This window comes from Gossypium hirsutum, chromosome A09 (genome assembly GCF_007990345.1).
Source record: "Gossypium hirsutum isolate 1008001.06 chromosome A09, Gossypium_hirsutum_v2.1, whole genome shotgun sequence".
Classification (NCBI taxonomy): Eukaryota; Viridiplantae; Streptophyta; class Magnoliopsida; order Malvales; family Malvaceae; genus Gossypium; species Gossypium hirsutum.
Genome location: NC_053432.1, coordinates 73390880 through 73406352, shown reverse-complemented (window position 1 = coordinate 73406352; position 15473 = coordinate 73390880). Strand labels below are relative to the sequence as shown.

General features: G+C 30.6%; 1 protein-coding gene and 1 long non-coding RNA gene across 4 annotated transcripts; both read right to left on the bottom strand.

Moving 5' to 3' along the window:
• Positions 1–394: 394 nt before the first annotated feature.
• On the bottom strand, positions 395–925 carry LOC121206178 (uncharacterized). The gene is made up of 2 exons (XR_005901197.1): positions 730–925; positions 395–638 (listed from the first exon to the last, which is right to left on the bottom strand). It is a non-coding gene; the product is annotated as an uncharacterized lncRNA (long non-coding RNA).
• A 6057-nt stretch (positions 926–6982) lies between these two features.
• On the bottom strand, positions 6983–8126 carry LOC107889550 (zinc finger A20 and AN1 domain-containing stress-associated protein 6). Of its 3 annotated transcripts, none has more exons than XM_016814017.2 (2): positions 7839–8126; positions 6983–7723 (listed from the first exon to the last, which is right to left on the bottom strand). In XM_016814017.2, the coding sequence occupies exon 2, from the start codon at positions 7683–7685 to the stop codon at positions 7182–7184; it is 504 nt and encodes a 167-aa protein (XP_016669506.1). In that variant the 5' UTR covers positions 7686–7723; positions 7839–8126; the 3' UTR covers positions 6983–7181. The 3 variants fall into 3 exon arrangements, with proteins under 3 accessions (XP_016669506.1, XP_016669505.1, XP_016669507.1); XM_016814016.2 differs by having other exon boundaries at positions 6983–7763; positions 7839–8078; XM_016814018.2 differs by having other exon boundaries at positions 6983–7712; positions 7839–8078.
• Between the last annotated feature and the right edge of the window lie 7347 nt (positions 8127–15473).

Below are 15473 nucleotides of genomic sequence, written 5' to 3'. Positions count from 1 at the left end.
TAAAGAACCAAAATTGGCTCATTCAGGAAACGTTAGTTAAGAAATATTGCCAGAGAGAAGACTCTACAATGCCAAGCAAAACCAGGCAGCTCATAGTTGTGGAAAAGCATCATCAATGGCAAAGAAATGATAAAGCAGGCATCGCATGGCAAAGGATGAGCTGAATGCGAGGATTAAAGATAGAAACTGATAGACAAAAAGGAAGTTAGGGAAGAAATCCAAAATATGGCTCGCAACAGATGGAGAGAAGAAAGACCATTGTTTTAAGGAAACATAGTGCCGAGATGGAAATTTTCTCCTTGGGGTAAATTTTTTGTAAGGTCGGCATACTTTGAAGAACTTAACAATAGAATGAACAACAATATGATACAATATAATACGCAAATCCCTAGAATGATTGGAAATTGTCGTGTATTACCATATTTTTGTGGAAAATTTTGAACAATGCATTATTGTGCAAAACGAAGATCCAAAAGAGAATTCAATCTTTTGATACTGATTGCCCATTCTGTCAAAGAGAAAGAGAAGACATGTAGCACCTACTCCATGATTGTGCCTTCGCGAGTGCAGTATGGCTTGGCTCCTACTTGGAATCGGAACATGCAACTTGAACATAAATTCAATACTTGAATGGATTCCTTCAATTAGAACGAACTAAATCAGATATGGAAGAGGGAGCAAAGATTTTCATGAATTTTGCCTCAATAGAATTTGTCGAGTGGGTGTAACCTCAATGCTCATTTGGGCTAAAAAGAAATTCATGGGTAGAATCTTTAAAGGTAAGCAAGTGCATTTGAATTGGGATGTCCAACTGGCAGAATGACTGCACTTCTTTTATGCAAAATAAGAAAGCAAATAAATTTTCTATTTAATTGTCATTTGTGTTTTCAAATCTATCATACCATCTATTTATACATAAATTATATACTAAAATTAGGCTAATTCCACCTACCCACTAATTACATAAAATAATATCAAATTTTATTTTCTAAATTTAACTTTTACAAGGTCAAAATTTTGGCCAGCCCCTCAAATGTCTCAAATTTATGATTTGGTCTCTTTTCTGTTTCTCATGCTTCAATTTAATTTTTTTTTGCTCGTCTTTGATTTACAACATCTAAATTTCATTCTTAACAATATTTAAACATAAAATTTACCAATTAGCAAGAATCAATACAAAAACAAATCGAGTTGAATACATAAAATATGCAAAATAAACAAACTATCACCAACCAATTTAGAAACACATCTTAGTCTTACGAAGTTTCTTTCAATACATAGGTATATGTAGAGATAATTTCAAAGCTCTTAAATAATCAGCTAAAGAAGCCTCAAGATGTTTTTTTTATACATTCTAATTTTGTACCTTATGTTTTAATACTCTTTGTCTTATATATATATATATAATTGATGGTTTTTCTAATGTGATTCCATGTTACAAGTAGATTTGTTCAAAGATCGATTAGTCTTCTCGGATTAACCGGATCCAATTTAAATTCAATTTAAATAATATTTTTTTAAAATTTAAATTTAATTATAAAATATATTATTAATATTATATTAATTTTTTAATAACAAGATAAGAATTTTTAGTTAAATTTAATTCGACTCAATAAAATAAATCTAAACATGAAAATATTTTAAAATTGAGCTTTTGACCAGATTGATGGACAGTTTTAATTGTCAGAGATTTCAGTTAATAGGGCAGGACAAGAACCCATTTTGATTCATTTGCAGTGGAGGAGATTTGGATAGAAAGTAGCATCTCAATCAAATATGATATTGGATTTTGTAGGAAAAGGGGATATATGCATATACCATAATTTTGGTAATTGAGTGGTAGGCTCTGTTTTAATGTTGGTTGATTTTGATGAAGTTGGTCTAATGTTGATCTCACCACCCAAACCTTATCTTGTTGGACACTTTCATTTCAATATTATTTAAATCATTTAACTTTATTCCATTAAGTCTATTTATTTAAAAATAAAATAAATATATAATGAAGCCCTAAAACCTTCTTTACATGACTCTTGTTCAATAACAATCATACTAAAATTTGAGTTTTGGTTTAGATTAATTTTTTTTTAAAATAATGAAAATGTTGAACTAAGTTGAGGCGTGTATATTAGGAACATAGATATATAGTTTATACCCAAAACGGAGGCAGTGGAGATGTGGGGATGTGTTGCCCTTATCCTTATCCTTTTTTTTTTTCTACCATAATTATCTCCCAACTTGCTATTGTTCCCCACTTTCAACAATAAATTGAAATCTCCTTTGGTTATTTGGTAGCTGAAGTCTCCCTTCTCACATGCATGGTTGTTACAAAAATATATATTATTTAATTGAAGAATAAAAAGCATTATTTTAATTCATATTAATAAAAATTTTAAAGTTATTAAAACATAATTTTCATTTTACCCAAAAATTATGTTTATTTTATTATAAGGTAGACAATAATTTTATCTTGATATGTTCTTTAGGGGAAAATTAAGTAAATATGTTAACTTTGAAGATTGTTCTTTTCAAAATTTATAAAAATAGATCGTTTTGGAGAGAAGAAATGAAAATACTTCCTACACAATTTTTATTTTTTTTCAAACAGTAATAAATTCAACAGTCAAATTCCCAACGTCAAAAAAAATTTCCAACGAGTCAAAATCTTTTTCCAAAGTCAAACAACTATTTCATTTTTTATATATACCCTACTTGTTTTCTTTTTTTTTTCTTCATTCAATCCTCTTCTTTCAATTCTATTCATCTATTCTCTCAACAATTTTATTCTAAATTTTTTCATTCAATTTTTCTCAAATTCTTCTTATCTCAATATTATATTTTGTAACTTTTTTTTTATTTTATTTGGTTTTCATAAATTTAAAAAATTTAATGTCTCTTATTCATTTGAATCACAAAGTGTTCAATTACAAATGGTAAGAAAATATTATTACATTTTTTATGTTAATTAGTATAATTATTAAGTTGTTAATTTTATTAAAATTTTTAAATTTTTTATGTTTATATAATCAAACCGAAGATCAAATTATCGAGACGTATATACACAATTTAAGTGCGAGGACACCACCTGTCATGGACAACAATTGCAAGAGGTGGGACTCTTGCATGTGTCTCGTATACTCAGGGGATTAAATTGGAGTATGCAATTATTAGCACTTTGCTAGAAAGATGGAAACTCGAGACACACACATTTCATCTTTCGTGCGGTGAGTGTACAATTACACTTGAGGATGTAGCATTACAACTCGGTTTACTAGTCGATGGGCCAATCGTTACAAGGTTAGTACATGTTGGCAATTAGGGCGCAATTTCCTAACAACTATTAGGCAAGGTCTTTGACAAGTTTAGTGATAGTCGAATAGAAATGAAATGATTAGAAGACAATTTCTTATATCTCGACAACTCCTCTAGTGCGGTTGAAAGACAATAATTCGTGCGAGTGACCTGTTTGCACCCGTGCACAGAAAAAAAAACAATTTTATAAAACAATTTAAAAGTGTGGTTTTAACTACAAGCATACAGTGTCAGTTGTAATATTGCAGTGTCAATGGAACACCCGAGTATTCCAATGATCGAACCCAAGGGATTGTCAAAGTGGCATTACAAATTAAACAATTATTAATCTAGTCAAGTCAAAAATTATTCTTGCAAATTCAAATATAAATTGTTTATAAACTCAAATTAAACTATCAATTAAACAAACTAATCTAATTTTTTCCCTATTGCTTTAGACAATGAAAATAATAAAGCGATGGTCATTTGATTCGTTAGTCACTAACTAAGTTAATAAACCTATACCGATTATATTATTTGTCACTTTCAGCTAGGAATCTCCTCACAGTCTCATCCTAGACTAAAAGATACCACCTAAGCTCTCCTTTCAATCTCACCTAGGCATATGTATCTCCTCTTAGTCTCACTATTCGGCACAATTATATCGAACTATTTAAAGATAAACTCTCCTCTTGATCTCGTTTATCTAGATTTTCCACTAAAGGCGTTAATTCTAGTGTATTAAGCATTTCAATATAATTGAACAATCAATTAATCAAGCATAAACATGAACTTAAACTAACAAATAACCAATCAACCAACCATCAACAAATTTCGCATGTAACCAAACTTAAATTCCAAACAAGTGTTTTATCAAACACACGGTAGGCTAAAATAAAATTAAAAGTTTGAGGAATGCTAATTTAATTTATGGAAATCCAAAAAAGCCCAAGAGTTTGATTATCTCCCTTTTACATAGTCTTCAACAATAAGAAATGAAACAAAAAAAAATAAAATTTATCCTAAAAAGAAAAGAGAAAACCCATTCTAAAAAAGAAAATAAAATAAAAAACTAACTTAAAACTATGAAAATTTAAGCAGAATGTTCAACCACCAAAATCTAAAAACAATGGCTTATAAAGTTCTATTTATAGCATTCTAACATTTAACCTGACATTGACCATTATGCCTTTAAATGGAAAATAGACTTAAGCTTCTTGGACATAAAATTGCCCTTATAGTTTTTTTCACCCGATAGGTAGCGGTATTGTGATACCCACAAAAATCTTAAGATTAGGAGTCTTGGGGGTCTTGATACCGCAATACCCAAGGTCTAGTATTTTCATATCACTGTTGTTTGCCTCAATTTTCTTCACTTTAGCACTGCTAGGGGTATCACGACTTCCATGCCTCAATATCGTGATTCTCGCTTTTAAGTGATGTTTTCTTCACATTCGGGCTATTATCAACTCCTTACACCACTCAATCTCATTGTTAGGTTTGCTATGGCACAATTGACGAATTTGGGTCTAAAAAATGGCATAAAACTAACAAAAATAATTTATTAACAACAAAACTAAATATCAACAAAAGTAAAGAAAAGACATCTAATTCGCTTGAGAATAAGCTCTTTAAGTGCGATGGAGAGTCCAATGTGATGTATCAAATTATGACAGATTAGCGAGCATTAATATTGAGGTTAATCAAAGGTCTTCTAATGCTAGATAAATCTCGAAATTTGAAACATTTAAGGTGACTCCTACAACTAGTCGACTTAAAAGAAGCCAAGAAACTTAGTTAGGGATCAGCTGTGTTGGTGACATTGTATCGAAAGATGTGCTAGGAACAAAATCACCAAAAATTAAAATCGATGGTTGCATACTCCTCCAATCATGTATGGTACTGGCAACCATTTTTAAATCATTGACTAAACTTCCTTTATCAATTTCTCCTTGTAATAAAGTAAAATTCATTTAATAATATAGTTATCATATTTTTTTCATTATTATATTTTTTAAATAACATATTATTTGAATTGGCAGAACAATGGCACAAGTCATATGGGAATACCGAACAAGCTCAAAAATGTTCAACTATTATTAGATCAACAATTAGAAACTGATGTTAGTTTTTGAAATTGTTAATTATATAATATTTACGTTATGACTTGAAATTTAATGTTAGGTACGTAATAAAATTTATAATTTCATACCATAGTTTGAATTGATGACATACTCTAATCTGAAAATTTAAGAATACATCCTGGTTGAGTTTTTGGCAAATCATAATTTCTAGCATGTCAAAGTGTCATTAATAGTTTTTGCAACGGTTGAGATGCATGAATATGATCGACTAATGCGCCAATTCGAGTTTATGCAAAGTATTTCGCCATCACCCAAGAGCTCGATGAACTTAAAAAGATCGATTTGCAAGGGAAAACCAATGAAGATTGGCCTAAATTCCATGTCAAATATATCTATATCCAAGAACATAAGTATGATTTCATACCTATGTGCGAACCAATTGTCCGACCAGATTTGGCAACCTCTTCTGATTACATGACATGGTTTAGACTTCATGATAAGCTATATCTATTGCAAGAGGTGAAAAGGAGTAGACAAATTCGTCGTAGAATGCCAACAAGACCCCACATGAGGCCGCGATCAGGAGTACATGTGTAAAGTTCATCATCATTAGCGCCAACCCCAAATACTATACCAATAGGTGCACCACATCAAAGTTTAATATGTAGTTTTGAGTGTTTCTATCAGTTCGCTTGGGGAACATATTGTGGGCATTTTATTCTTAATTCATAAGTTTTATTGAGATGCTGCTTTTGCTTGTAAGTGAGGTTGTTTCAGGAGAATGAGTACAAACAATGGTACAATGTAAGACAACATTTACCTTGAGTTTTTGGGTGGCTCAGGGTGTTACTCATTAAGTGTATTAAGATAATTGTTTAGTGGATACAATCTTTAGGTTAAGCCCAATAGAGATAAAATAATAATTCAAACCATGTAGACAATTTTAATCTACTACTTTTACTCGTATGTTCAATTTTAAAGTGTTTCAAATTTCTATTCAAACAAGTGTTGCAATACTTATTTCGATAAACCGGTGTTGTTTTAACAATTTATATACTCAAATTCAAGCTTAAACTTATTTTATATACACATATTAAGTAAAGTAGTAGTTTAACATATATTAGAATACTGAAAATACATTTATAAATTTTAAAAAAAAAAACTTGATTTAACTATGAAAATCAAATATTAAATTTAAGTGATGAACACAAAGTCAAGTTTATAGTAATAGAACCGAATTTAAATATTTTCTAAATGAAACACAAACTCGGAAGTACTTGATATACAACCCTGCCATTCCTTTTGATTTCTTTTCTAATTCCCTCTATACATTTTTAATTTCCTTTTGTTGACTTCAAAGGTTGAATGGACTAGCGATAGGAAACAGAGGGCCCCATCAATATTTATGTCTTTTGAAAAGATAACACTCACATTCAATTCGAGGAAATAGCTATCGAAATTGGTGGCTTCCACCACAGTTACACATCAATAATTGAGAACATAATCTACATTCCAATTTTCATTTTTCCACTCCAGATAAATAAAAAAGGAAAAAACTTGGAAAAGAAAAAAAAAAAAGTCTTTTTTTACAAAAGAGAAAGACTAAAAGAGGCACATAAATTAAAATATTATATATATTTTAAGAAAACCTATTAGGATGAAAATAATTTTATCCAGCCTAATTGGTTTCTCTTCATGGTGGGGACTACATCTAAACACGTGTCGCAATCTTAAAGAGATCATTTTCATTTGCTTTTTTTTTTTTATTTCATCGAAAGTCGAGGGATCCAATGGCTTTCCACTTTCATCTCAAATCTTCTCCAGCTTCTCTGCTTTGACCAGTGGATTTGCGCGTGCAATCTCCTCTCTCCCAACCTCCTTGAAATCGAAGGTACACCCGTGATTCTCTGGATACCTATGGGACCCGCAAAATGTAATCTCGCATTTGCACCTGAACCCGGTCAACCCGACCCGTTTCCTGCAAACCATGCATCGATTCGGTTGTTGCTGTTGCGGCCGTTGCTCAGCCACCAGGGCAACCTCCACTGCAGGAACTGGCGATTCTCCAATGAACTCAGGCAGATTGAACAGCGGAACCTGAGAAACGGATTCGACAACGACTGACGAAGATGAAAACGAAGGAGAGGAAGAAAGAGATGATTTGATGGAAGTAGCTCCCTGTTGTTCTTTAAGACGGAAATCTCTATAACATTTAGAGCAAAGATTCATTGTCGCCGGACTTCCGAAAAAGCCGCAGTTGTTAACGCAAAGACGGTGGCCTTCCGGCGTTTGGCATCTATGCTCCTCCGCCATTTTTAAAAAAAGAAAAAATCTTTCGATCTGCTAAATTTCTTGTGAAATTAAATTTACTTGAGTTAAGATCTCCGAGATCTAAAACAGAGATAATAGAAAAAAGAGAAACATGAGAAATGTAAAGCAAAAAAATTGAAAGGAAAAAGGAAGTACCTTGAAAGGAAAAGGTGGAAGGAAGAATGTGAACAAAGGAAATAAAGCGTAAAGAGGCAATAATCTTAAAGGGTGGGAAGGGAAGAAGCAACGATGGATAGGGAACCAAAAACACAAAAAGCAAGCAATAAATAATCAATAATTTTTTAATTGAAAGGCCAAAAATGGAAGCCTAGCGAAGCCGCCTTTTGTTATTCTAATTGCCTGCAAATTAAATATGGCCACGCAAATTCATGCACACACCAAGGAAGAGAGAGACACCAACAATTTAAATGAATCACGCGCACTACTTCTCTTAACCTACGTCTTACCTAATTATCTTCTCACGTGACGGCTTTCCTTATGAAAGAATTAGTTTTTATAATTTTAATTATTTTTTAAAATAAGAAAAATTTATGATAAATTTATTAATATCCATAATTCTCAAACACTTAAACGAAAGAATATATGCTCAGATTTATATTCTTTTAATTATAATTATTTAAATACACAAATTTTATTTATAAATATATTTGTAAACTCTTGAAGAAAATATAATCATTGTGTTGATTGATGAAGTTAATACGTCGAGGGCTCAAGCGGAAGACATCGTGAAAGACGCGCCATTAGGGGCGAGTGGGAGAAGGAAGGTGGTGCGGTTTGGGTGCATGATATGTGGCATGGTTCAGCGGCTAATAATTGAAGGTCTTGACGAAAGTTTAAAAGCTTTGCTCTGTCAGAGCTGAGCTGGGTTTAGGACCACCGAATTAGCATCAAATATAAAAATAAACTTAAAAAAAGTATGAAAACAAATTATGGAATCTGTTAATTAATAATTTAAATGATTATGTAAGATTTGTTTCATTGCCACGTAGGCTTGAATTGGAGTAGAGGTTTTTTTTTTAATATATGGTTTAGTATTTAGATTTAACTTCAATATTTAATTTAGTGTTTAAATTTGACATTCAAGTTTAATTTTAATGTTTAATTTAATATCTATAATTACCAATATCATGTGATCCAATAAATTTTCAATACATACTCTAATAAAAAATTATAAATATTTAATTAGGTTAAAAAATTTAAATATCAAGTTAATCATTATAAACCCTAAATTGGGTAAAAAAAAATTAAATACTAAAGTAAATATTGATACTAAATTTAAGTGCAAAATTAAAATACAAATAGAGGTATATTACGAAGGGGTGGAGGAATGTGGAATGCAGTTTAAAATTGTTATTATTTAATTTGTCAACGACTAAAGTAGGGGAGGCTAAGAAAATGCTAAACATTTATACAAATTTCTTGCCTTTTAACAATTTAAATTTGAGTAATTAACAAAGAGTCAGAAAAAGTTGCTGGACACAAGACTTTTGGTAATCGAGTTATTATATATGGGGTGATAAAGGGTTTGAGTTAGGTTGGGTATTTTTTAATTTTATAAATCCTCTATCATAGTTTGGTTTAGTTTTGTTTTGTTATCGATTTTTTTTATTTTTTTTTGAATTTTTATACTTATTTTTTTAAATAACTTTATTATCTGATAATATTTTAAAGCTTTTTAATTAATATTTTTAAAAATAATTATAAATTTTCAAAAACTTTTAAATTATTTCCATTATTTTAAATATAATTTTTTTTATTTCTATAGTAAGTGTAATATTTAAACTTGTTATGGTGTTTGTCATTACCGACCCGCTACCCAATTACCCAATTAGAACCGACCCACAACTTACATGGTTTGCATCTTGGAATTAATATGTGATGAGTTCGCATCCTCTCATGATCCCACACGGAACAGGTTCACACCACCATGCAACTGACCGCCTCCGGACTTACTAACATCCAAAGTGTAAATACTACTACTAAAAATATGGGATTGTAATATAGTTTTACAACGGAGTCAATAAGTATTTTGAGGATTGTACTAACCTAAACTAGATTTAATTAGTAATTTAGATAAATTGTAATACGATGAATGTAAAGTAAAAAGAATTGAGTTTTATAAGAAAATAAATAAACATGCAGAAAATCCTAAAATGGGAAAACTAATATATAAATTCAATCAACTAATGAGTCGGCATCCTAGCAGGATCTCTCAATTTTCCACTAATCTAATGAGTCAGAAAGAACTAATTGTCTCTCAACCTCACAATCTAAACCGATTTCGGGCAAGGGGTTCACAGATAAGCAAATATCAATTTTGGGTTAATTCTTACCTAGATGACTTTCTAAGGTTGTCAGGCCTAGGATTTAAGTTCTTCCTATCCCAAACAATTGATTCGCTAAGAAATCCTACATAACAATTAATTAATCACACGTCTACTCATTAATCCCACATTAAGAGGATTAATTCCTCATGAATCTTGTAAACGGTATGAATTTGATAAATAAAGTAAACATGAAGAACAAATCAAGAATAAAACTTGAATCTAATCTAGTTTTCAATTTTTAGTTCTTTTTAGACTTAGGATTTATTTCAGTTTGTTTTCGTTCGTGACATTTAGAGAATTTGATTTGTGGATTCAACCAAACACTATGTGGATTTTTGTTCTTCAATTATTTAATAAAATCATAATTTAAAAATAAACATTTATTCTTGATTCATTCTTCGTGTTTACTTTATTTATCAAGTTTACATTGTTTATGAAATCTATGAGGAACTAATCCTCTTATGGAGGATTAGTGAGTGGAAGTGTGATTAATTAATTTCTATTTAGGGTTTCTTAGCAAATCAGCTATTTGGGATAATCCTAGGCCTGACAACCCTAGGTAGTCATCTAGGTGAGAATTAATCTAAAATTGGTATTGCCCATTCGTGGACCCCTTATCCCAATCCATTCTAAACTGTGAAGTCGAGAGATAAATAATTCTTGGCGGCTCGTTAGTTTAGTGGAAGATCAAGAAACCCTGGTAGAGTAACAACTAGTTGATTGAGTAGAAACTCAAAATAAGAATTGGTTATGATCACCGAAACGAACTAATCACCCATACTTAGATTTGGTCGAGTTACACATTAATTTTCCATTTTCACTATTTTATGCATGTTTTATTCTTTTCTTATAAAACTTAAATTCTTTTTCTTTTATGTTTTGTCGCATTATAATTTATTTAAATTACTAATTAGATCTATTTACGCTTAAGTTAATATTAATTTAGTATTCACCTATCTTAGATACAATCTTTAGAGTGCTCACCTATTTCATTATAAAAATTATATTACAATTTGACCCATATATTTGTAAACACCGCCTCTATATTGCATAACATATGGTTTGAAAATGATTTGATATTTTTAATAGCAATATTCACATTTTGAATGTTAGTACGTCTCAAAGAAACGTGGAAGGTGCTGATTTGAATTCATTTTGTTGGAATGTAATACTTTTTTAACAGAAAGTGTCTCATATATTTTTCATTAATCAGAATAAAATGAAAGGTATAATAAACGTCAAATCTCACAAAAGCTAAGATTTGTATCATGAGAATTACAAAGCAAACAAAATGATTTTGAAAAATGTTGAATTAGATATGATTTTAACATTAAAAGGTGCTTACAAATTTTTAATCAATGGACTATATAAAGTTCTAAGGTGGGCTTACAAAACTTTTATGGGCTTTCAAAATTCATAAACAAATGAGTTTTTATATTTATAATTTGTTTATTTTATTTTATTTTTTATTATTGAATCGATTGGACAATGGGTTCAATCAGTCTAATTGTTTGAATTACAAATTAATAATTGATAGTTTGAAGGGTTCAACCCCTAATTTAATTTTGAAAATATTTATTTAGACTACAAATTTGGGTTATATATTTTTTTAGTTGGATTTTATTTTTGGACTTTTTTTTTACTTTAAATAAGGTATATGTAATTAAGATTTTAAATAAATTGATATTAAAGAATTATCAATTGGACTCTATACTGACAATCTTTTCTAGCCGTCGGTATATCTGTATTATTTATTGATGGTTTAAAGTGTCACTCTATGTTCAGAGATATAATTGGAATTCCACTTGTAAGACTCTTTATCGATGATCAATAGCATTACTATATGTTTGATATGTATGCTGAAACTTGCAACCTATATAAATCGATAGAATGAATTGTTAGTATTCTTATATCAATTAACATATTCATCACTATAAGGCATATCAACTATTGCAGAATGTATGCTCTAATTGTCGATATAGATCTTTGGACTAATTCCAAGAGTCACATTTTTTGTTAATAAAATTTTATACCAATGTTACATCTACCTACAAGTTTTCACATTGAAATAACCCATTTGCTAGTCAAATTTTTTTGTTTTAAACGACACTTTTTTGAGTCATCAGTATATAATAAAATTTTTGTAGTTTGGAAGTTTTTGTAACTTGTTCTTCAAACGACCTAGATGTATGCCATAACTGGCTTCTACTACCTAAGAACTACGCAAAGAGCTTAATTACTAGTGGTCAACGAACTCAGAGAAAAAAAGAAAGCTATTCAATAGCTTAGTTAAAATAAAATGTAGTTGAGAAAGCCAAGAGGGGATGATTTTAGAGAGATTAAGGCTTTCAATGAGTTCACCTTGAAAAACAAGAACGAAGGTTTATCGCTATTCTAGGTTTAATAATGGAAATAATGTTGAATGACAGATATTACCTAAGGTTTTCCTTTTTGGATTCTTCTTTGGGAAGGAATCTTTCACTAACTTGGCTAAGAATATGGAGATTGTTTTAATGTTTGGGTAGTCAATTAAATGAAAAAGACTAAATTGTAATAGGTGTAAAAGTTGCTAGAGTGATTAAATAGCTTAAGAGTCTAATGAGAAAGGATTTAAAAGGCAATTAGACCCAAAAGTTATTTGGGCTAGACGGCAAGGGTATGAAATCAGCAGAAAAATTGATAAATTAAGGGTAAAATTGGAATATTACAAAATTAACTAAATAAAACTAGGACTAAATAGGAAATATCTAGATTTCTCTTCATTTCTCTTCAATTCCAGCAGCTAAAAACGCCATAGGAGGGTTCTCTAAGCTGGTATTTCATAATTTTTCACCAAGTGAGTTAATCCTTGCCTTTTTCTTGTAATTTTTGTGTTTCTAAGACTTTTACAACTAGGTCCTACTATTAAATTCATTAGTTTTTGATTTCATGGATGAAATTGAAAGTCACCATGGTTGAGTGATGTAAGTTTATGATGAAATAGAATGAAATTAAAGCTTTAATTTGTTTATGAGATGATTTTATTAGGCAATTTCAATGGAAATTGATTTTTAGGACCTAATTGTGAAAATGTTTGGAATTAAAGTCTATTGCTGAAATTCTGATTCCTAAAGGTTGTAAACTAGGTTAAGGTGATAGAATAAAATGTTAATTGAGAAAAATCATCTCAATTGAGAGGCTAATTGAGTAGGGACGAAATTATCATTTATTAAAAGCTTAGGGGAAAAATGGTAATAAACAGCTTGCACTAAAACAGTTTGGACAGCAGCAGTAGACTAACTTTGACAAATCACCAAAAATTGTAGGAATCGAATTAGAAGATGAAAAAAATATGGAATTAAAGCTTATTGAGTCTAGTTTCTCATAGAAGAAATATTGTAAGCAATAGATTTGTAAATTTTGAGATATAATGAATTTTGTGAGACAAGGTCAGAATGAATTCGGGTTCCCCTGTTTTGACTTTGAAAAATTATAAAAAATTTAATAAAAATAATTAGGGACTTAAATTTATATGTCTAGAATTATGAATGACTCTATTTTTAATAGAAACAAACTAGAACATCATTTGAATTCTGTATAAAGAGATAATTTATTTTTAGTGAAGAAGGGTCAGAACTGTTAGACAACAGAATAGGGGTGACTTTGAAGAATAAAATGTACTGATTGGCTAAACCAAAAATTCTGAAAATTTTATGGTAAAAATATATATGAGTCTAGTTTCAGGGAAAATTAACGAATCTTAATTTGGAGTTCTGTAACTCAAGTTATAAATAATTTAGTGACTATGACTCAAGTAGACAGCTTTAAATGAACTATAAATAATAGTTGAATTATAGAGAATGTTGCATATGAACATGAAATGTATTAAATTGATAATTAAATTTATTTATTTAGATCCAGAAGATTCAAATACGAAGCTAGATCGAGGAAAGGAAAAAGTTCGGGATTAGTAGATTTTTACTGTTTACAAACAAGTATCAATGTAAGTTCATGTAACTTGAATTATATTTTGAAATGCTTGAGATTGTATGTTATTGATGTGAATATGATTTGAGTGTTCATTGTATGAAAATTAATGAAACATTGATATATTTGATAAAATGTGAAGAAATCCCGTTTGAATGAAAGGAAAATTCGATGGATCTCTGAAAAGGAATTGACGGTAAAAAGGATCTAGCCCGGACGGGTGATCCTATCCTGATATAGCCCTCCCGAAGAATATGTGTAAAATGGATTTAGCCCGGACGGGTAATCCGAATTAAGGTCTGAATTTAGCCTGGACTGGTAATTCAGATCCAAGCTCATTAGAGTAATTGTCGTTGCAGGGGATTTAGCCTGTACTGGTAATCCCGACAATACTCTATGAGTTTATATTGCAGGGGATTTAGCCTGGACTGGTAATCCCGCTGCAAGGTTGAGGTTCGCGGGAGTGTGCTCTCTGAAATGGATATGTGCGCACATGAATATGAATTGACAGACCTGGAATTGTACACTAAAAGTGTACCTCTGAAAATCCATCGAAAATTCCAAGAAATTCAACGGGATAAATATGGAAAAATAACAAGGAAATGGAAATCATGGTATTGACGAGCTCATCAATCATAGTATATATTATTGGTACATGGAAATTATTGTACTAACTTGAATGTTGAGTTTGTGCATTTTAGGGTAATAATGCATTGAATGGATATATGAATGTTTATTGTATTGTATTGAAAATATTAGGTAAGTATAATTCTTGTTACATGAGCTTACTAAGCACAAAGTGCTTACCCCGTTTCCTTTTTCCCTGTTTTGTAGTGTTAAGAGCTCGGAGGTCGGATTTGGTCAGAGATACATCACACTGTCAACCTCAGGATTTCGGTATATAAAGAAACTTTATTTTGGAAATCAATGGCATGTATAAGCTAACAAAGTAAATGTTAACGTGAAATGAATGTAAAGTTAGTCATTAGTATGATTAACAAACCTAGTTATAGATATGTGATGACGTTATCTTATATAAATGCATGAATCTATCATGAAAATATGTTGAATTGATTTGGTTGATGTGGATTGGTCTCGATTTAATATTATAGGGAATGTTAGATATTTATAAAAGGGCTATATTGAATATAAAAAAAATTTAATTTGTAAACTCCGGTAATGCCTCGGGCCCTATTCCAGCAATGAATACGGGTAGGGGTATTACATTTATTGGTTTTAGAGCTACGGTTTAGCCGGTTCTAGGACCGATGTAGCAAATACGGGATTAGCTATACATGCCATTTAAATTATTATTGATAGTGTGATATCTCCTGACCATTTAAAATGTGTTTTTCTTATAGTAATGTCATCCGACCGAGCTCAATCTGAGGAAGCTGGGAGTCATGCTCCGGCTTTAGTACAAAGAGAAGAAACTAGCAGTAGAAGGTCCGAGACAGAGGGTCGAGGGTCGAGGGGA